This window comes from Colobus angolensis, unplaced genomic scaffold (assembly GCF_000951035.1).
Source record: "Colobus angolensis palliatus isolate OR3802 unplaced genomic scaffold, Cang.pa_1.0 Scaffold395, whole genome shotgun sequence".
NCBI lineage: Eukaryota > Metazoa > Chordata > Mammalia > Primates > Cercopithecidae > Colobus > Colobus angolensis.
In genome coordinates, this window is record NW_012117321.1 from 460,631 (window position 1) to 483,889 (window position 23,259).

Below are 23,259 nucleotides of genomic sequence, written 5' to 3' on the forward strand. Positions count from 1 at the left end.
AAAATGCAGAAATCACCGGTCTTCTGTGTCCTTCGCGCTGGGAGTTGGAGACTGCAGCTGTTCCTATTCGGCCATCTTGCTCCGCCCCTCGCCACACACTTCTTAAACGCACATGATTTCACATCCGAGCCCGCGGCTCCTCCTCTACCACCACCCACACCGTTCCCGGGCCCGCTCGCTCCCGACGCTACCGACGCCGCCACTGCTCCAGGCTCACGGGCGTGCTCCCGAACTCCCCGACCCTTCCCGTGTCCCCGCGCCCCGCCGGGTCCTACATCTTTAGTTTTATAGTTGCTATTTGAAAATTTTGATTTTTTTTATTGGACCATATTGCCCAAATATTTTGTATACATTGTAATCTTTGGTTGAGATTTAGACATTAACATAAAACTACATTTCACAGTCTTTATAATGCAGCTCTTTCTTGGCATAGCCTGAAACCAATTGTCTTGAGTAGAGATTCTGGGAGTCTCCCAAACATGTTCTCAGGATGTTGTCTTGTCTGCAATTTTGTATTTATTTTTCAGTTAAAAGACTTCTTCATATTTCTCCTTACTGGTCAGTAACTACTTTCTACACCTATTTTCTGTCCATGGTAGGGCAGTCTTTCTGCTGTTGTAACACTTTTGATCTCAGAAGACTTAAAGCTGTCATTAAAGGCACGATGTTCTTCTATTGGGGATGAGGAAGGGCTGTGTTGGGTAAATGTAGCTGACTTTTCTTTTCACTCTCTATGGTTCTTGACATTGCACTCACATGGTGCACACACTTACTTTATTTATAAATTTCCAACAAAGGTATTTTGATCACTGTGATTTTGTTACATTTATATGTCTATGAAGGAATTATGACCTGTGGTATTTTGATATACCATTTTGCTAATGTACCTTGAATACTTTTATATATTTGATTTGTGCAGTGTATTTATCTGAGTCTAGTAAGTGAAGTAACTTGTGATTTTTATGTCTTTCAGTTGTGTGTTCTCATTTCAACCAAGACCTTCAGCCTGAGCAGGGCATAAAAGATTCACTCCAAAAAGTAGTATCAAGAACATATGGAAAATGTGGACATGAGAATTTACAATTAAAAAAACGTTGTCAAAAAGGGGATGAGTGTGAGGTGCACAAAGGAGGTTATAATGAAGTTAACCAACATTTGTCAAATACCCAAAACAACATATTTCAGACTCATAAATGTGTCAAAGTCTTTGATAAATTTGCAAATTCCAATAGACTTAATACAAGATATACTGGAAAGAAACATTTGAAATGTGAAAAATATGGCAAATCATTTTGCATGCTCTCACACCTAAATCAACATCAGATAATTCATACTACGGAGAAGTCCTACAAATGTGAAGAATGTGACAAATCCTTTAACCACTCCTCAAACCGTACCACACATAAAATAATTCTTACTGGAGAGAAACCCTACAGATGTGAGGAATGTGGCAAGGCCTTTAGCTGGTCCTCAAACCTTACTAGACATAAGAGAATTCACACCGGAGAGAAACCCTACACATGTGAAGAATGTGGCCAAGCCTTTAGGCGCTCCTCAACACTTACTAACCACAAGAGAATTCATACTGGAGAGAGACCCTACACATGTGAAGAATGTGGCAAAGCCTTTAGTGTATCCGCAGCCCTCACTTACCACAAGAGAGTTCATACTGGAGAGAAACCCTACACATGTGAAGAATGTGGCAAAGCCTTTAACTGCTCTTCGACCCTTAAGACACATAAGATAATTCATACTGGAGAGAAACCCTACACATGTCAAGAATGTGGCAAAGCCTTTAGCTGCTCCTCAACCATTAAGGCACATAAGAGAATTCATACTGGAGAGAAACCATATAAATGTGAAGAATGTGACAAAGCTTTTAAGTGGCATTCAAGTCTTGCTAAACATAAGATAATTCATACTGGAGAGAAACTCTACAAATGTGAATAATGTGGCAAAGTCCATCCCTCAGGCCTTATAATACATAAAATAATTTATACTAAAAAAAAAGCACTACAAGTGTAGGGAATGTGGCCAAGCCTTTATCTAGGTCCAAACCTTAATTGTACATAAGGGAATTCAAGTTGTGAAAAATCTTATAAATGTATAAAAATGTACCAAAGCCTTTAACCAACTCTCAAACCATAATGAATCTAAGATAATGTATTTAAAAACAGATGGAGTCTCACTTTGTCATCCAGGCTGGAGTGCAGTGGCATAATCTCAATTCACTGCAACCTCCACCTCCTGGGTCCAAGTGATTCTTCTGCCTCAGCCTGCCACATAGCAGGGACTACAGGCACTTGCCACTACGCCTGGCTAATTTCTATATTTTTAGTAGAGATGGGGTTTCACCATGTTGGCCAGGCTGTTGTTGAACTCCTGACCTCAGGTGATCCACTCACCTTGGCATCCCAAAGTGCTGAGGTTATAGGTGGGGATCACCACACCTGGCCTGCCAGTGGTTTAAACTGCAAATAAGTTGAAGAATTTTGTTCTCATAAATCAAATTTGTATTCTTTTTTACCCTATTTAGATTTTTTTTAAAAATTTGTGGGTAGATAGTGTGCATACACATGCTGAGACCAGCTCAGTTGGGGAAACTCTAACCCAGTGGTACTAGAGGAATTAAAGACACAAACACAGAAATATAGAGGTGTGAAGTGGGAAATCACGGATCTCACAGCCTTCAGAACTGAGAGCCTTGCATATTTATTAACATCAAGCCAGTCATTAGCATTGTTTCTATAGATACTAAATTAACTAAAAGTATCCCTTATAGGAAATGAAGGGATCGACCAAATTAAAGGAATAGGTTGGGCTAGTTAACTGCAGCAGGAGCATGTCCTTAAGGCACAGATCGCTCATGCTATTGTTTGTGGCTTAAGAATGCCTTTAAGCTGTTTTCCGCTCTGGGTGAGCCAGGTGTTCTTTGCCCTCATTTCGGTAAACCCACAACCTTCCAGCATGGGCTTTATGGCCATCATGAACATGTCACAGTGCTGCAGATATTTTATGGCCAGTTTTGGGGCCAGTTTATGGCCAGATTTTATGGGGCTTGTTCCCAACATACACACTTACAGCATATGTGAGACATTTTAATGCAGGCATGCACTATTTAATTATCACAACAGAGTAAATGAGGTATTCCTCACCTCAAGCATGTATTTATCAAACAATCCCATTATACAGTTTTAGTTATTTCAATATGTGCAATTGAATTATTATTAACCACAGGGTCATTTTATGACCATAAAAATTACATAAGTATAATTAATATCGATACATTTCTGAGTCTTTATTAAATTTTTTAAAAACTTGTTTTATATGTGTTTTTGTACTGTGGTCTCTCTGCTAACAAACAAAAAAAGACTTTTAGTTTTTATTTACATAGAGTTACACATACAAATATATTTCTCTAAAGATATATCAGCCAGGCACAGTGGCTCATGCTGTAAACTCAGCACTTTGGGAGGCTGAGTGGGACAGATAATTTGAGGTCAGGAGTTCAAGACCAGCCTGGTCAAAATGGTGAAACCCCATCTTTACTAAAAATACAAAAAATTAGCTGGGCGTGGTGGTGTGTGCCTGTATTTCCAGCTACTAGGGAGGCTGAAGCAGGAGAATCACTTGATCCTGGGAGGCAGAGGTTGCAGTGAGCTGAGATGCCACCACTGCACTCCAGCCTGGATGACAGAGCAGGACACCATTTAAAAAAAAAAAAAAGATATACCTTATGGGTAAGAAAGTTATGTAGCAAGTGAGTGTGAGTTTGTGTGCATTTTCAGAACAGAAGAACAATATTGAAACAAAAAGGATTATTTTAATAAGGTGGATAATTAACAACAAACCTGGAAACCTCAGAGATCCTCAAAAAAATAAATCTATATTTTGTGCCTGGTATTGAATTCATTACTGTAAAATCATATCCCACCCAAATCTTATCTCAAATTGTAATCCCCACGTGTCAAGGGAGGGACTTGGTGGGAGGTGATTGGAACATGGGAGTAATTTTCCCCCATGCTGTTCTTGTGATTATAAGTGAGTTCTCAAAAGACCTAATGGTTTTATAAGTGGTTGTGTTTTCTGCACTCTCTCTCTCCTGCTGCCTAGTGAAGAAGATTTTTTTTTTTTTTTTTTTGAGACGGAGTCTCACTTTGTCACACAGCTTGGAGTGCAGTGGTGCGATCTCAGCTCACTGCAAGCTCCACCTTCCAGGTTTATGCCATTCTCCTGCCTCAGCCTCCCGAGTAGCTGGGACTACAGGTGCCCGCCACCTCGCCCGGCTAGTTTTTTTTTTTTTATTTTTTGGTAGAGACGGGGTTTCACCGTGTTAGCCAGGATGGTCTAGATCTCCTGACCTCATGATCCACCCATGTCTCGGCCCCCCAAAGTGCTGGGATTACAGGCTTGAGCCACTGCGCCCGGCCGTGAAGAAGGTATTTGCTTCTCCTTTACCTTCCACCGTAATTGCAGGTTTCCTGAGACCTCCCAGCCATGCAGAACTGTGAGTACATTAAACATCCTTTCTGTATAAATTACCCATTCTCTGATATTATTTTTATAGTGGTGTGAAAACAGACTAATACAGAAAATTAATACAGGGAGTTTGGGGCACAGCTATAAAGATAATTGAAAATGTGGAAGTGACTTTGAAAATGGGTAATAGGCAGAGGTTGAAACGGTTTAGAAAGCTCAGAAAAAGATAGAAAAATGTGGGAAAGTTTGGAACTTCCTAGAGACTTGTTGAATGCTTTTGACCAAAATGTTAATAGTGATATAGATGATAATGTCCAGGCTGAGGTCATCTCAGATGGAGATGAGACACTTATGTTTAAAGTGGAAGCAGAACATAAAAGTTTGGAAAGTTTGCAGCCTGATTGTGAGGTGGAATATAAAACCCCATTTTTTGGAAAGAAATTCAAGCCACTGCAGAAATTTGCAAAACTAAAGAGAAGCCGAATGTTGACAGCCAAGACAGTGGGGAAAATGTCTTCAGGTCATATCAAAGATCTGAGGCAGGTCCTTCCATCACAGGCCAGGAGCCCTAGGAGGAAACAATGGTTTCATGATCAAGGCCCAAGACCCCACTGCTCTATGAAGCCTCAGAACTTGGTGCCCTGCATCCCAGCCCCTCCAGATCCAGCTGTGGCTGAAAGGGGCCAAGGTACAGCTTGGGTTATTTCTTCAGAAAGGGCAATCCTCAAGCCTTGGTGGCTTCCATGTGGTGTTGGGCATGCGAGTACACATAAGACAAGAGTTGAGCTCTAGGAACCTTTGCCTAGATTTCAGAGGATGGATAAAAATACCTGGGTGTTCAGGCAGAAGTCTTCTACAGGGGCAGAGCCCTCATGGAGAACCTGTAATAAGGCAATACAGAAGGGAAATGTGGGGTTGGAGCCCTCATGCAGAGTCCCCACTGAAGTTGCCTGCTAGAGTTGTGAGAAGTCTTCTATACTCCAGACTCACCTCATCTATTCAGGTGAGTAGGCAAAATTCTCAGGTGATCCTCAGGTTCCCACTTCAGTGCACACCTGCTGTGTAATCCTTTTCTCTTGAGTGTGACAAAATGTGTGACTGTGTTGGGACATTATTCATGTAATTATGTTACTAATGTATTGGCTTCCTGTTTATCATAACAGAGATTATCTTGATTAGACTAAACTTAATCAGAGGTGTTTTTAAGAGAAAGAGCACATCATGGAAAAATACCCCTGCTTCCCTGAAATTAGTCAAACTTCTTGGTAAGAGATGCTGTAAGCTGTTTATTGTGGTCACATGGCAAGGGATATATTTGTATATTGTCTCCATTTCTGCCTTCAACATGTTGCTTTCAGTAGAGAGAATAGGAGGATCACATGGCAGAGGAAAAAGAAGGGATCTCATTAATGCAAGAAATAATCACCCCTCATCTGGGACAGCTTAAGAAAAACAGAGACCAGAACATGACCACATCAATGAGAAACAAAGGCAACTTGGTTGAAAGGGTTCACTGGCATTATGAAGCAATGTCTACACAGCCGAAGTAAATGATCAGCCTCTGGGATAGTCTACCAACATGGCTGAATTCATTCTCATTCTGATTAAGTTAGCATTCTGCACCATTCTGGTAACTCGGTTTTACATAATTCATGACAAAAATACCATCAGGTTGCGGTGGCTCACGCCTGTTATCCCAGCACTTTGGGAGGGGAGGCAGGTGGATCACCTGAAATTGTGAGTTCGAGACCAGACTTGGAAAAACCCCATCTCTACTAAAAATACAAAATTAGCAGGGCATGGTGGCGCATGCCTGTAATCCCAGCTAGTCAAGAGGCTGAGGCAGGAGAATTGCTGGGAGAACCCGGGAGGCAGAGGTTGCGATGAGCTGAGATCGTGCCATTGCACTCCATCTTGGGCAACGAGAGTGAAGCTCCATTTCCCTCCCACCAAAAAAAAAAGGAAAAGAAAAATACTATGTAGACCAGTGAGTACTATCCTAGAATTGAACTTATCATGAAAAAGCATAGCCAATTCTTTAATTTCAACATTGGAAAATGTTGAAAAAATAACGAATTCATTAATAATAATCTGACTTTCTAATTTTAGAGTATTCTACTATTCTGTAATACAATATTGAACTTTGATCACCTTAACATGAATATTTCTTGAATACATATATTTTTATGTAGTTTCTCTTTTAGGTTAAGAAACTTAGAGCAAACAATTAGAGAAAACATTTGAAATAAAATAAAAGTCATCAGATCCACTTATTTAAATGGCTTGGCATAATTGGCTTTTTGAAAGATGCAAAGACAAGATTTTGGCTTAGCCCAATTATTAAGTCCTTGACCTTTTGAAATCTAATATCCTGGCTAAAAAATTAGGAGGGAATATTTTTTAGGTGGCTACCTAGAGTGTCCAAGGCAATATGAGAAGAATTTTAAAAATTAAGCAAGAAAGTACATACTACATACACACATTACTCTTCTCTGCTTTGCTTTAACATTGAAAGACTGGAAATTGCAAATCTAGTCCCTCAATTTAGGGAAAATTAACAAAAGATTCATGCTTCAGCTATGCAAGTTATTGTATGAAACTTATAGGTAACAAATGACTTTAGCTGCAAAAAACAAAATAGTATGACTAGATTCAGTAACTATCTAGCCATGCAAATGATAGATCAATTAGGTTAAGATCCTAACAGGTGCATGTAGAAAGCATTTATGTGCAATATTGTGACCTTCCCCCAAACACCTTTTTCTGTCTCCTTACAGAGATACCAATTTTTCCTGAATGACTCAGGGCGAATACTGGGAACTGAGAATGCTTAGTGTTCAAAGTTGATCACCCGGAACAGAGTTAACACATTTCTTTGATACTATGAAGACATTTTATGAATCTTACTCTGCCTCAGAAAGGCATTTTTTTTTTCTTGAGACGGAGTTTCCCTCTTGTTGCCCAGGCTGGAGTTCAATGGCACTATCTTGGCTCTACTCTGCCTCCTGGGTTCAAGCCAGTCTCCTGCCTCAGCCTCCCCAGTAGTATATGAAAGAGATCTGTTTCATATAATGTAAATATACTTAAAAGTACTAAACATATAGCCTAAGTATATAACTTTAAAATGTTTAAGATGGTAATTATATGTTTTTAATCACAAATATTTACATCTTTCAAAAAATAGTTACATTTATAAAAAATTACTTCAAATAACAATTGTTTTTCTCACACAATAACATATATTCACACAATAAATAGATGGAAATTTTAGACTGTCTTTCTGACTACTCATCCGACAATAAAACACTGACAACCACCCAAGAAAAGAAATAAACAAGATAATTAATAAACAAAATGGGACAATATTTACACAGGCAAATATCACATAAGTAACTTTTATAGGCAATAGAAATGTCTGACTTGTGGAGCTGGGCACGGTGGCTCACGCCTGGAATCCCAGCACTTTGGGAGGTCGAAGAGGGCAGATCACGAGGTCAGGCATTCGAGACCAGCCTGGCCAGCATGATGAAACCCCATCTTTACTAAAAATACAAAAAATTAGTTGGGCGTGGTGGTGCGCGTCTGTAGTCCCAGCTACTCAGGAGGCTGAGGCAGAATTTCTTGAACCGGGGAGGCAGAGTTTGCAGTGAGCCTGGCACCCTGCCACTACACTCCAGCCTGGGCGACAGAGTGAGACTCCATCTCAAAAAAAGAAAAAAGAAATATCTAACTTATACTTGTTTTTAAAAATTTTCCCCAAGTGAAACCCAGTGATTTATATTTGAGTTAAATATCACATTTTTTTTTTTTTTAGATGGAAGTTCACTCTTGTTGCCCAGCCTGGAGAGCAATGGCATGATCTTGGCTCACCGCAACTTCCGCCTCCCGGGTTCAAATGATTCTCCTGCCTCAGTCTTCCAAGTAGCTGGGATTACAGGCATGTGCCACCATGCCTGGCTAATTTTGTATTTCTAGTAAAGATGAGGTTTCTCCATGTTAGTCAGCCTGGTCTCGAACTCCTGACCTCAGGTGATCCACCTGCCTCGGCCTCCCAAAGTGCTGGGATTACAGGTGTGAGCCACCTCGCCTGGCCCTCTTAGACATCACATTTTTATAAATAATTCAGAGTGAAAAATTACCATCCAAATCATAAATGTAAGGTTAAAAACAAAATACAATTAAATAATCAAAAAGAACCTATATGAAAAAACCATGAAGTAAAATGGAGTTAAAAACAAAAATAAAACATGTTGAAATACTGAATATTAGCACAGATGTATCAGAGTATAATTTTTTAAGTAACTACAATTTTCATATGTGACTACGAACTTATGAATATCTGGCATTTTAAATTATTGGCATGCAATGTATAGCAGTAAAATTTCACAAAAAAAAAATTAGAAGAATTGGTAAAAGTCTAATAAAAATAGAACCTTTTTTGGGGGGGGGACAGAGTTTTGCTCTGTTGACCAAGCTGGAGGGCAGTGGCATTATGTCAGCTCACTGCAACCTCTGCCTCCCGGGTTTAAGCGATTCTCCTGCCTCAGCCTCCCGAGTAGCTGGGACTACAGGCGCATGCCACCCTGGGACTACAGGTGCATGCCACCATGCCCAGCTAATTTTTGTGTTTTTAGTAGAGATGGGGTTTCGCCATGTTGGCCAGGATGGTTTCAACCTCATGACCTCGTGATCCGTCTGCCTCAGCCTCCCAAAGTGCTGGAATTACAGGCGTGAGCCACCGTGCCCAGCTGAAAATGGAACCTTTTAATTAATAAGTATTTAAAAGTTACTAGGTAAAGTTATTTCTGTTATTAATATATTCTTGCTATTACACAAATTATAAGATCTATAATACAGCCATATGAACACAAGAAAATAATATGGTGAAGCAAAAACAATATTTTTTATAATACTGTGAGATTAATTATATATAAAATAAATATTGGAATTAAATTGTATCATTATTTAGGTATAGGTGGAGAAAAATGAATAAAATACTAATGATTCCTGTAATGGTGGTGCATGAATTACTTTTAACTCTTTTAACTCAGGGATAAAAGATACGAGGCAAAAGTATTAAAAATATGGATAGTTTAAACAATTTATTATGAGATACACAATATAAAAGTAGTGTAATAAAAATCATGTATTGAAGAGAGTAACATTTTTGAGTCTTTCTATACATCAAAGTTGAATTGTTGTTATCATAAGCTAGACTCTCCTGAATGGGCCCTGCTCTCAAAGAGGATTTTCACCCATCACTGGGCCAGTCATATAGGTGATGTGTCTCTCCTCTGTTGCCTGGACCCTGCCCAAGTAAGAATTGTGTTGTATCACTTACCCAGCACCCAGGTGATATGACTCTCATGTCTGGTTCCTGCCCACAGGTGAAATTGTGACATATACATGGTCACAGCTCAAAGGTGAGATGATGACTCTCATACTTGGATCCAGCTAAGAGAACAGATTTTGACTCTGATATCTAGACTTGGGACAACAGTCCTGGGTCTCCTACTTAAATAAAGGACATAGTGTATTACGATACTGAGGCATATTGTATGAAGCCAGCATGTGATATAGTGTTATAACAGGACCCAGAACAAAGATGAGATTGTGACTGTCATATGCACATCCAGCTGATAGAATTGTCACCCTCACACATAGACAGTGCTCACTGGTGAGGTCCTAAATCTCACATGCAAACGCAATCCAGACTTGGAATTGTGACTGTCATATGTAGATGCAGCTACAGGTGAGATAGTGACTGATTTTTGAACCCAGCTCACAGGAACAGCAATGGAACTCATACCTAGACCTAGTCCATAGCAGAAATTCACAATCTGGGAGATTTTCCAGCTAAAGGTATAAGAGTCAACACCTCTTGTGGGTTGAGTTCAACTATGCAAGTCAATCACAGCAGTGGACTAAATCAATGCATGGGAGCCCAAATCTCACCAACAGACGGTGTTTTGATAGGGGAAGCATAGCCCCCAGGTGTTCTAAATCCTGGACGTGGTGTTATTATCTCATCTGTTGATTGGATTGATGTAAAAGATTCACAGTTCCAACTCCATTGGCTCTTGGTGTGTGATTCAGAAGCTCAACAGTGGGTTCTGTTAATGTGGAAGGTTGATAATCCTTACTTTTGCCTGAGTTTGCATACAACAGCCACAATTTTCCCTGTGTGCTGGGCTCTGTTATGGCACTCTTTATAGCACTTGAGGGCTTCATACAATGTGCATGGAAATCATAGTTCTCTGTGACTATACTACAATTTGAAGATGCAGGACCTTAGTTTTTGCCTTAAGACTAACTACAAGAGTCAATATATCTCCAAGTATGAATCATCATGCCACCTGTAAGCTGTGCCCATGTGTATTTCCCAATTCCAACTGTGGAGACAGACCAGGCACAAGGGTTGCATCACCTGGGTGCTGGCCAGAGATACATCACAATTGCCACTTTGGGCAGGGTCAAAATCTCCTGAGTGCAGAGACAATTCAGGAGGGTCATATCACCTATGTGCTCGGCCAGCAATATGTCACAATGCTCCCTGTGGGCAAGGCCAAGCAGGACAGTTACATTACCTAGAAGCTGGAGCCAGTGCTATGTCACAATGCCTCTTGGGGGCAGGGATCAGGCAAGAAAGAAGAGTCACATCACTTAGCTGATGGGTCTAGAGATATTTCACAATGTTCACAATGCCTTCTGTAATAAGAACCCAGGAAAAATAGTTATATCATTTGCGTTGGAGTCACTTCACTTTGATGATTGGCCCAGAGATATATTGCAATTTCTCCTGAGGGCAGAGCTCATGCAGAAGAGGAAGACCTGGATGCTTGGCCCAGTGGCATTACCATCCCTTATGTAGAAAAGGCACAGGTAAAAGGCAAAAGAGAGTCACATTACCTAGGTGGTGGCTTTCAGCTGTATATCACAATCGTTTTGGTTAGCAGAGCACAGCCAATAGGGGAGAGTCATATTCCAAACTGGTGAGCTCAGTGACATGTCAAAATCCTTAATGGAGGCAGAACATAAGCAAGAAAGTAGAGCCACATCATATACGTGATGGGCCCAGAGACATGTCACTATGTCCCCTGTGGGCAGAGCCCAGGTCGGAGAGTGACATTCACCTAGGGGACTGGTTGAGATATATTTCAGAATCTGAACTCCCAATTGTTAGCTAGGCTTCCACAGGACAGAAAAATCAAACAGCTGCTGGGTAAAAGTATATGTTACACCTGCAGGAAGGTCTGTGAATAAGATTCATAATCCCACACATTTAAGGGTTCAGCTGTAAGAGTCAACACCTTCTACGAGTTGTGTCCAAGCGTGAGAGACAGAATCTCAATGGTGGACAAGATCCATGAAGGAGAGCCTCTGCTCCACCTGTGAACAGCGTCTCAGTAGGGTAGCCACATGCTCACAGTTTTGCTGAATCTTGGTTTGAGAGTCACTCTCCTAACTGTGGACCAGATCCACATAGGAGAGTCACAATGTCACCTTTCAACTTCCTTCAGATGTAAAATTCAGAACCGCATTAGTGGGCTGTGTTTATGTGAGAGGATGACAATCCTTACTGTTGGCGGGGTGTACATAGCAGCCTAACAATCTCACCTGTGTGCTAGGCCCTGTTATTACACTCTTTGTACCACAGAGAGTTCCATAGGGTATGTGTGAGTCTGCTCGGAAACTTTAGTGGTGATATAATCCCATGATACTGCCCATGGCCTTAATTAGGCCCAGGCACAAGAGTCAATGCTTCTCTTACTGGCTGGGTTCAAGTATGAAAGTTATCACCTTGCCTGTAAGCTGGGTTCAGAAATGAGTCACCATCTTATTTGTGACTGGATCTACACACAATAGGCACAATTCCAACTCTAGACTCTGCCTACAAGTGAGATTCAGGATCTCACCATTGGTCTCTGTCCATGTGTGAGGGTGACAATCCTGTCAGCTGGGTGTGCATAGGAGAGAAGTAATCTTATCTCTGTGTTAAGCCCTGCTATGACACTCTGTGTACAGCCTGAGGGCTTTATATGATATCTGTTAATGTTATAATCTTCTGTGTACTTTGTACAAGTAGGAGACCCTGGATGTACTCACTGTTCTAAGCCTAGTCACAAGAGGCAAAATCTCTCTATTGTCTTGGTCCAGGTATGAGAGTTATTACCTTACCTGTGTTTTGAGCCCAGATATATGTCACAATTTGAACTCTGGGCAGGAACCAGGAAGAAAAATCACATCACCTAGGTGCTGAGTACAGCAATATGTTAAAATCCTCCATAGTACAGGGCTCGCCCTGGCAGGAGAATCACATCACCTAAGTGCTTGGCCCGGGTGTATGTAACAGTCCCATCTGATGCATGCTGGGTCCACACAGGAGAGTCACATTACTCAGATATTAGACAAAGGTATATTTCACAATCACACCTTTGGTAAAATCCAGACATGAGATTCACAATCCAGCACATGTCTCAGCTCCAGGTATGAGAGTCAACATCTCCCGTGAGTTGGGTTCAAATACATGAGTCACATTCTACATAGCATTTGGTTTGTGCGTGAGAGCCCCAATCACACCTGCTCACTGTGTCTTGGTAGAAAAATCACAGCCTATTGAGTGTGTTTAATCCTGGTATGAGTCACCATCCAGCCTGTGGACTGCATTCACATACGAGGGTCACAGTTCGAACTTTTGACTGTCTCTGGTTATGAATTCAGAACCTCGACAGTGGGCTGTGTTTGTGTGGTAGTTTAACAATCCTTACAGTCCCCTGGGTGTACATATGAGGGTCACAATCATAGCCGTGTGCTGGGCTCTGTTATGACACTGTATACCACTGGAGAGCTTTATATGATATGCATGAAAGTTGCAATCAGATCTGAGACCTTCATTCTGGTATGGACCCATGATCTTACCTGATTTTCTATTTTTAGGTACAAGAGTCAACTTTTTTGTTGGCTAAGTCCAAGTATGAGAGTCATCACCATGCCTGTGAGCTGAGTCCAAACATAGGTCACAATCCCACCTGCAAGAACTGACCAGGTAGGAGGGTCGCATCACCTGGGAGCTGGACCAGGAATATGTACCCATTGTTCCAAGCCTAGGCACAAGAGTCAAAATCTCTCTATTGTCTTTGTCCAGGTATGAGAGTTATTACCTTACCTGTGTTTTGGGACCAGGTATATATCCAGTTTGAAATCTGGGCAGGAACCAGGAAGAAAAATCACATCATCTAGGTGTCCCCTGCAGGAGAGGTCCAAGTAGGAGAGTAACATCTTCTTGGTGCTGAGCCAAGTGAAATGTTCCAGTGCCCGCTGTGGACAGGGTCAAGGCAGGGGAGTAGAGTCACATCACCTAGAGGCTGAGTTCAGCAACATGTAAAAATATCCCCTTAGGGCAGGGCTCATGCAGGAGTGTCACATCACCCAGGTGCTTGGTCCAGGCATATGTCACAATCCCTCCTGAAGGCAGCACTTGGGCACAAAAGGAGAATTATACCATCTAAGGGATGGGCCCAGAGATGTCACAATGCCTCTGTGTGAAGAGCTTAGGCAGGAGAGTCACATCACACGGATACAGTGCCCAGGGATATTTACAATCCCCACTTTGACAGGGCCCAGGGAAAAAGACATGGGCCACATCCACAGGTGCTGGGTTCAGTGATATATTACAATCTCCTTTGAGGATACCACCAAGGCATAAGTTACATAACCTAGGTGCCTGTGCCAGGTATATGTCACAATTCTATTTGTGGAATTAGCCCAGGCTAAAGAGGCAAATCACTCAGATGCTAGGAAAAGGTATATGTCAAAATCACACCTGTGGGTGTGGATAAGAAAGCATGTTACATCACCTGGTGCTGAAGCGGGGATATGGGAAATGTATCTCTGTTGGCAGGGCCTAGGCAGAAGAATAACAATTCTTGGATGCTGGGCCCAGTGATATGTCACAATTACTTTTGTGGGCTGGGCCTAGGTAAAAAAGGAGGGTCATGTGGCCTAAGTACTGGGCCCAGGGATATGTCACAATTCTCCTTGTGGGGAGGGCCCAGTTAGGAGAGTCATAGCACTTGGGTGCTGAGCTTAGAAATACGTCACGCCAGGCATGATGGCTCATGCCTGTATTCCCAGCACTTTGGGAGGCTGAGGTGGGTGGATCATTTGAGCTCAGTATTGGGGGAACCCACCCCCAATATTTCAATGTAGGTTCTTTCTGTTTTCCGTGTCGGCCAGCTGAGAAATAAGAGAGACAGTATAAAGAGATGAATTTTACAGCTGGGCTGCTGGGGGTGACATCACATATTGGTAGGACCATGATGCCCCCTGAGTCTCAAAACCAGCAAGTTTTATTAAGGGTTTCAAAAGGTGAGGAGGTGTAAGAACAGGGAACAGGTACAAAGATCACATGCTTCAAAGGGCAAAATGCAGAACTACTAATAAGGGTCTAACAAAGATCACATGCTTCTGAGGGAACAGGACAAGGGCAAAATCAGAAATACTGATAAGGGTCCAACAAAGATCATAAGACAAAGGGCAAAAGCAGAACTACTGATAAGGGTTTATGTATGGTGGTGCCCATATTGTCTTCATAAACATCTGAAATGACAAAAAACAGGTTTCAAGAGCAGAGAACTGGTCTGACCACAAATTTACCAGGATGGAGTTTTTTCCCACCTAGTAAGCCTGAGGGTACTGCAGGAGAACAGGGTGTAGCTCAGTCCTTATCTCAACCACATAAGACAGACATTCCCAGAGCGGATATTTATAGACCTACCCCCCAGGAATGCATTCCTTTCCCAGGGTATTAATATTAATATTCCTTGCCAGGAAAAGAATTTAGTGATATCTCTCCTACTTGCATGTCCATTTATAGGCTCTCTGCAGGAAGAAAAATATGGCTGTTTTTGCCTGACCCCATAGGCAGTCAGACCTTATGGTTGTCTTCCCTTGTTTCCTAAAAATCGCAGTTTTTCTGTTCTTTTTCAAGGTGCACTGATTTCATATTGTTCAAACACACATGTTTTACAATCAATTTTTACAGTTAACACAATTATCACAGTGGTCCTGAGGTGACGTACATCCTCAGCTTGTGAAGATAACAGGATTAAGAGATTAAAGTAAAGACAGGCATAAGAAATTATTTGGGAACTGATAAATGTCCATATTAAAATGAAATCTTCATAATTTATGTTCCTCTGCCATGGCTCCAGTTGGTCCATCCGTTCAGGGTCCCTGACTTCCTGCAACAGGTCAGGAGTTCGAGACTAGCTTGGCCAACATGGTGAAACCCTGTCTCTACTAAAAATACAAAAAATTATCTTGGCATGGTGGTGCATGCCTGTAGTCCCAGTTACTTAGGAGGCTGAGGCAAGAGAATCACTATAACCTTCGAGGTAAAGGTTGCAGTGAGCCAAGATCACACCATTACACTCTAGCCTTGGCGACAGAGTAAGACTCTGTCTAGGGGGGAAAATAATAAAAGAAATATGTCAGAATGCCCTTTTTTGACAGATCCCAGATGAAAGAGTCTCATCACCTGATTGTTGTAGCCACTGATATGTCACAATTATCCATGTGGGCAGGGCCCAGGAAGAAAAATGAAAGTCATATCACCTGAGTGCTGAACCCATTGATATGTCAGAAGTCTCGCTGTAGGAAGGCCCCATGTCGAAGGCACCACATCTCTTAGGTGCTGGGTGCAGTGTAATGTCACTATCTTTCTGAGAGCAGTGCCCAGGCATGTGAGTCACACCTCTTTGGTTCTTGGCCCAAGTATATGTCACAATTTTATTTGTGAACTGGGCCATCTGGAGAGTCAAATTACTCACATGTTGGATGAAGTTATATGTCACAATAACACTGGGAAAGGTCCAGTGATAAGTTCTACCATCCTGCACATGTCTTTCCTCTAGGTAAAAGATTCATCATTGTGCTTATAATTGGGTCCCAGGTATATGGCACAATACAACCTGTGGGGAGGGAGAGGACAGAAAAGACACATCACTTGGGTACTGGTCCAGAAATACATCACAATCCCCCTTGCAGGTGGGACCCTGGCAAAAGAGTCATATCACCTGGTGGATGGGCCCAGTGATATATCAAAATCCCCCCTGTAGGCAGAGCTTAGGCAGGAAAGGGGAATCACTTCACCTAAGTAATTAGCCTAGACATGTGTCACAGTGACCCCCATGGGCAGAGCCAAGGCAGGAGAGTGACATCACCTTGGTGCTGGGCTCAACAATGGGTCACAATCTCTCCAGTGGGCGGGAACCAGGTAAGAGAGGAGAATCACATCACCTAGGTGCTGGGCTAAGTGATATGTTCCAAAGCTTCCTGCAGGAAGAACTCAGGAGAGTCACATTACCTGGGTGCAGTACCCAGCTAAATGTCACAATGCACTCTAAGCACAGAGTCAAGGCAGTAGAATGAAGTCACATCATCTATGTAATAAACCCAGAAATAAGTCACAATGCTCTTTGTAGGCAGGAAGCAAGCAGAGTAATCACATCACCTGGGTGCCTGCTGGTCGCAATGAAATGTGAAAATGTCCTTGGCAGGCAGAGCCCAGGAAGGAGTTTCACATTACTTAGGTGATTGGTGCAGGTATATGTTACAGTTTTATCTGTGGGCTGGGCCTAGAAAAGAGTCAAATCACTCAGGTTCTGGGCAAAGGTATATTTCCCAATCACACACTTGAGAATGTATAGAAATGAGTTTCACAGTTTCACACAAGTCCTGGCTTCATGTATGAGAGGCAACCCCTCCTGTGAGTGGGGTTCAAGCAAAGGAGTTACAGTCTCAACAATGCACAAATCCGTGCATAAGAGCCCCAATCTCACCTGCAGATTGTGTTCCGGTAGGGAACTCACAGCCTCACAGGTCTGCTGAACCATGGTTCGAGAGCCACCAAACCATCTGGAAACCAGATCCACAGGTGAGAGTAACAATTCCAACTTGCAACTGTTTTTATGTGTGAGATTAAATGCCTCATTCATAGGCTCTATTTATGTGTAAGAATGAAGATCCTGTCGGCTGGGTCTGCATACAAGAGTCACAATCTCACCTGTTAGCTAGGCCCTGTTATCAAACTCTCTCTATCATTCTAGGGCTTTCTATGATAGTCCTGATTATTGTAATGTTCTGTGAACTTTGTACAAGTAGGAGACCCAGGACATTACCTATGGCCTAAGCCTGGCTACACAAGTCAAAATATCTCCCACTGGCTATGTCCAGGTAAGAGAGTCATCATTGTGGTTGTGAGCTGGGCCCAGGTATGTGCCACAATTTCACCTACTGGCAAGAACAAAACAGTAGAGTCACATCACCTAGGTGCTAGACCCAGTGATATGTCATGATGCCCACTGTAGGCAGGGCACAGGCAGGAAAGTCACATCATCTGAGTTCTTGGTTCAGCAGTATTTCACAATCCCTTCTGTAAGTAGGGCCCAGAGAGTAAGAAGTCACATTATCTAGCTGCTGAGCCTGGCAATGTCACAATGCTCCCTGTTAGCGGGACCCAGGAAAAAGCAGAGTCACATCACACAGCTGATTGGCCCATGATTTGTCAATCTTCACTGGTGGCAGGGCATGTGAAGAAAAGGAGAGACACATTACTTAGGTAATGGACCCAGCCAAATGTCACGAACTTGCCTGTAAGCAGGATCCATGCAGGACAGGAGAGTCACATTACTTAGGTTATAGGCCCATAGGTATTTCACAATTTCTAATGAGACCAGGGTCCTGGAATGAAAGAAAAGTTATACCACTTCTGTGAGGTGTCCAGAAGTATGTCACAGTGACCCTTTTGGGCTTGCCCACACAGGAGATGAGAGTCATATCACCTTGGTAATAAACCCGGAGTCAAGTCACAATTTTTCCTGAAGGCAGGGCCAAGGCAGGAGAGTCACATCACCTATGTTTTTGGCCCAGCAATATGTCACAATCCCTTCTAAAAGCACAAGCAGCAAAGAATAGTCACATAACTTAAGTACTGGGCCCAGCAATACGCCACAATTCTCCATGGAGGCCAAGATGAGGCAAGACAGTAGAGTCACATCACATAGGTGATAAGTCCAAAGATATGTCACAATGCACCCTGTGGTAAGGCCCAGGCTGCAGAGTTACATCACCTAGGTACTTGATCCAAGTATGTGTCACAGTCCCAACTGTTGGCTGAGCCCAAGCAAATTATTAAAATAAATTAGGTGCTGTGTGAAAGTGTATGCCACAATCACACCTGCGGGAAAGCCCAGGAATAAAATTCAGAATTCTACATATTTCCCAGCTTCGGGTCTGAGAGTCAACACCTTTGGTGAGTTGCATCCAAATACACGAGACACAGTCTTTACACTGGACAGGATCTGTGCATGACAGCTCCATCTCCACCTGCAAACAGTGTCCCCATAAGATAGGCACAGCCTCACTAGGGTGCAGAAACTTGGTCTCAGAGTCACTATTTTACCTGTTGACCAGATGCATGTATGTGAGTCAAACTTTCAACTTTTCATAGCCTCTGGGTGTGAGATTCAGAACCTCTACAGTGAGCTGTGTCTGTATGGGAGAGTGACTATGCTTATTATTGGCTGGGTATCCACATGAGATTCACAATTTCTTCTCTGTTTTTGGCTCTGTTATGACACTCTTTGTACCATCTGAGATCCTCACACAACATGCTTGAGAGTGGAATTCTGCTCTGAGAACTTTATGTTTCTATGGATCCAAGATCTTACCCGTTACCCTAAGCCCAGGCAGAAGTCAACATAATTTGTCTTGTCTGGGTCCAGATATAAGAGTCATCACCATGTTTGTGAGCTGGGTCCAGAAATCAGTCACAATCTTACTTGTGGTCAGATCCACATATGACAGTCACAATTTGGACTGTGAACTGTGTCCACAAGGCAAAGTCAGGACCTCACTAATGGGATCTGTCCATGTGTGTGGGTGACAATTCTTACTGTCAACTGGCTGTGCATATGAGAATAAGTCTGAACTTTGTATTGGGCTGTGTGGACACTCTCTGTACCACCATAGGGCATTATACTGGATGCATGAGTGTTGTGATTTTTTGTGACCTTTGTAAAACCCAGAACCATCCCCATTTTCCCAAGTGTAACAATGAGACTCAGTGTCTCTTCTATTAGCTTGGTCCAAGTACAAAAGACAACACTGTGCCTTTGAGTTAGTCAAGAAATGACTTCCCCTTCTACCTGTGGCCAAATCCACATATGACAGTCATGATTCCAAGTGTGGTCTGCAACCATATGTGAGATTTATACCCTCACCAGTGGGCTGGGTCTAGTTTTAAGAGTGATAATCCCATTGTTGGCTGGATGTGCCTATGAGAGTCTCAATCTCACCTGCGTGTTGGACTGCATTATGACACAGCTCATAAAACTCATGGACTTTATAAAATATTTGTGTCATAATTTCCTGTGACCTTTTATAAGAAAAGCCAGACCCTTACCTGTGTCCCTAAGTCTAGCCAGGAGAGTAAAAAATCTGTTGTATTGGCTGGGTCTACGCATGAGAGTCATTATCATGTCCACTAACTGGGCCTGGGTATATGTAACAATTTCACTTCAGAGTGTGGATCAGGTGAAACAGTCATATCATCTGAATTTGGGGCCAGGGATATGTCAACGTTCTCCTTGTGTGCAGTGCCATGGCAAGAAAGCCATATCACCTGTATGCTGGGCTTAGTGATATGTTACAATGCATGCTGTGAACATAAGAGGATACTCAAATCACTTAAATGTTGGGCCCGGAAATGTCACAATGCCCACCCTAGGCATGGCCCAGGCAGGAGGGTAACATCATTTGGGTGCAGGATCCAGCGATATATTACAATTCTTACTGGAAGCAGGACCCAGGCAGAAGGGAAGAGTCACATAACCTAGGGGGTGGGTCTAAAAATATGTTATGATTTCCCCTGTGGGCCACGTTCAGGCAGAAAAAGATGGTAACACAACCCAGGTGATAGGCCCAGAGATATGTCCAAATTTCCCCTAAGAAAAGGGCCAAGACAGAAGAGTAATATCACCAAGGTGTGTGGCCCAAATATATGTCACTGTCTTGTGTATTTTATCCAGGCAAAATTATCAAATCTCATGAGCTGGGCAAAGGTATATGTCACAATCACACCTGCAGGAATGTCCAGAGATTAGATTCACAATCTCACATTGGTCCCAACACCAAGTATGGGAGTAAACACTTGTGAGTTGGGTACAAGTTTGCAAATCAGAATCTCAGTGGTGACCTGGACTCCTGCGTGAGAGCCCCAAGATCCCTGCAGACATTCCTGGTAGAATAGTAACAGCCTCACACGTGTGCTGAATATTTGAGAGTCATCATCTTTTTTTGTGGAACAGATGCACATATCAGAGTCACAGTTCCAACTTTTGACTGTCTCTGAGTGTAAGATTCAGAACCTCAGCAGTGACTGGGCTGTGTCCATGTGACAAAGTGACAATCCTTACTGTTGGCTGTGCCTATGAGAGTCCCAATCCCACCTGCGTGCTGAGTCCTGTTATGACACTCTCTGTGCCACTCAGGAACTTTATAAAATATGCACGAGTGTTGTAATCTCTGATCTTTCTACAAGTAAAAGACCCAGTAAATAGCTTATTTCCATAAGCCTATTAAGAAGAGTCAAAACCTTTTCTATTGTCTTGGTCCAGGTAAGACAGTCATCATTATGCCTGTGAGTTGGGCTGAGGTATATGTCACAATCTCACATATGGCCAAGGACCAGGCAGAAGTTCACAACACCTGGGTGCTAGGCTAGGAATATGCCAATATTTCCCCTGTACACAGGGCCCAGGAGGAGAGTTGTATCAACCTGGATCTTGGCTCATTGATATGAACAATTTCTTCTGTAGAGAGAGCCTGGGCAGGAAAGGAAAGTCACATCATGTAGGTGCTGGACAAAGCAACGTCTCAATGTCCCCTTTAATTGTGGCTAAGGCTGGGGAGCAGAGTCATGTCACCTAGTTTATGGGCTCAGTAATATGTCACAATCTTCAGTGGGACTCGGCCCAGCCTGGAGTGTAGAGTCACATCTCCCAGAGATCTGTCACAATGCCTTCTGTAAGCTGGGCCTAGAAAGAAGGAGAGAGTCACATCACCAGGTGATTGGCCCAGAGATATGAAACAATTTCTCCTCAAGGCAGGGCCCAGGCAGGAGCATCACATCACCTATGTAGCCCAAGTATATGTTACAATTTCAACTATAGGCTGGGCCCAGGCAAAAAAGCAAAAGCAATCAGGTGCTAGGCAAAGGTACATGTCACAATCGCACTTGCGCAAAGATCCAGAAATAAAATTTCTAACCCTGCACATGTCCCAGCTGAAGGCATGGGAGTCAACACCTCCTGTGAGTTGAGTCTACGCATGCAGTTCACAGTCTCAACAGTAGACAGGATCCATACATAAGAGCCTCAACTCCACCTGCAGACAGTGTCTTAGTAGGGCAGACATACCCTAGCAGGAGGGCTGAAGTTTTGTCCAAAGGCTGAGGCAAGAGAATCACGATCCTGGGAGGTGGAGGTTGCAGTGAGCAGAGATGGTGCCACTGCACTTCATCCTGGGTGACAGAGTGAATCTCCCAGGTGTGAGATTGAGAACCTCAAGAGTGGGCTGTATGCATGTGTTGAGGGTGAAATCTTAATTGGTGGCTGGGTGTGCCTATGGGAGTCACAATTTCAGACGTGCACTGGCCTGTGACAACATCTTTGTACCACCCAAGGTCTTTATAAAATATGCATGAGCGTCCCAATAGTCTGTGACCTCTCTATATGTAGAATATCCAGGAGCATACCTGTTGTAATAAGTCTAACTATGAGTAAAAATCTCCCTTATTGGCTGGGTCCTTGTATGACAGTTATCATCATGCCTGTGAGCTGGACCTACATATATGTCGCAATCCCATCAGTGGGCAGGAACCAGGTAGGTGAGTCATGTTACCTTGGTTCTGTGCCAGGGATATGTCACAATACCCACTGTAGGCAGAATGCAGGCAGGCGAGTGACATCATGTGGGTGCTTGGCCCAGTGATATGTCTTAGTCTTTTCTGTAGACGAGGCCCAGGTAGAAAGGGAAAGTCATATTATCTGGGTGCTGGGCCCAGGGATTTTCACAATCCCCTTTGTAATCAGGGCCCAGGCAGGAGAGAAGAGTCATATTGCCTAGATAATGGGCCTGGTGACATATCACAATCTTCACTTGGGGCAGGAAAAAGGGAAGAGTCACATTACCCCTGTGATGCGCTCAGAAATCGTTTCACTGCTGCCTGTGGACAGGTCCTAGGGAACAGAAGTAAGTCACATTCCTAAGTGATTAATCCAAAGGTATGTTACAATACACCTTAAGGGCAGGGCCCAATAAACAGAGTCATAGGCCGGCGTGTTTGTTCACCCCTGTAGTCCTGGCACTTTGGGATGCTGAAGCTGGCAGATTGCCTGAGGTCAGGAGTTCGAGACCAGCTGGCCAATATGGTAAAAACAACGGGTCTACTAAAAATACAAAAATTAGCTGGGAGTGGTGGTGTGCGCCTGCAATCCCAGGTACTTGGGAGGCTGAGGCAAGAGAATCACTTGAATCTGGGAGGAGGTTGTGGTGAGCCAAGATTGCCTCACTGCCCCACTCCAGCTTGGGTAACAAAGTCAGACTCTGTGTCAAAACAAACGAAAAAGGAAGAAAGAAAGAAAGAAGAAAGAAAGAAAGAAAGAAAGAAAGAAAGAAAGAAAGAAAGAAAGAAAGAAAGAAAGAAAGAAAGAAAGA

At 42.9% G+C, this 23,259-nt stretch overlaps 2 protein-coding genes across 2 annotated transcripts in view; both read left to right on the forward strand.

The window, feature by feature from the left end:
* The window catches only part of LOC105521085 (putative zinc finger protein 735), a 21,927-nt gene extending 19,877 nt beyond the window's left edge, over positions 1-2,050 (forward strand). Inside the window, 2 exon segments of the mRNA XM_011955125.1 lie at positions 974-2,013; positions 2,015-2,050. Of these exon segments, the coding sequence (XP_011810515.1) occupies positions 974-2,013; positions 2,015-2,050 (1,076 nt within the window).
* Positions 2,051-18,614: 16,564 nt separating this feature from the next.
* The window catches only part of ZNF679 (zinc finger protein 679), a 41,058-nt gene continuing 36,413 nt past the window's right edge, over positions 18,615-23,259 (forward strand). The window contains exon 1 of the mRNA XM_011955115.1: positions 18,615-18,793. The gene's annotated coding sequence lies outside the window, so the exon portion shown is untranslated. The remainder of the gene's footprint in view (positions 18,794-23,259) is intronic.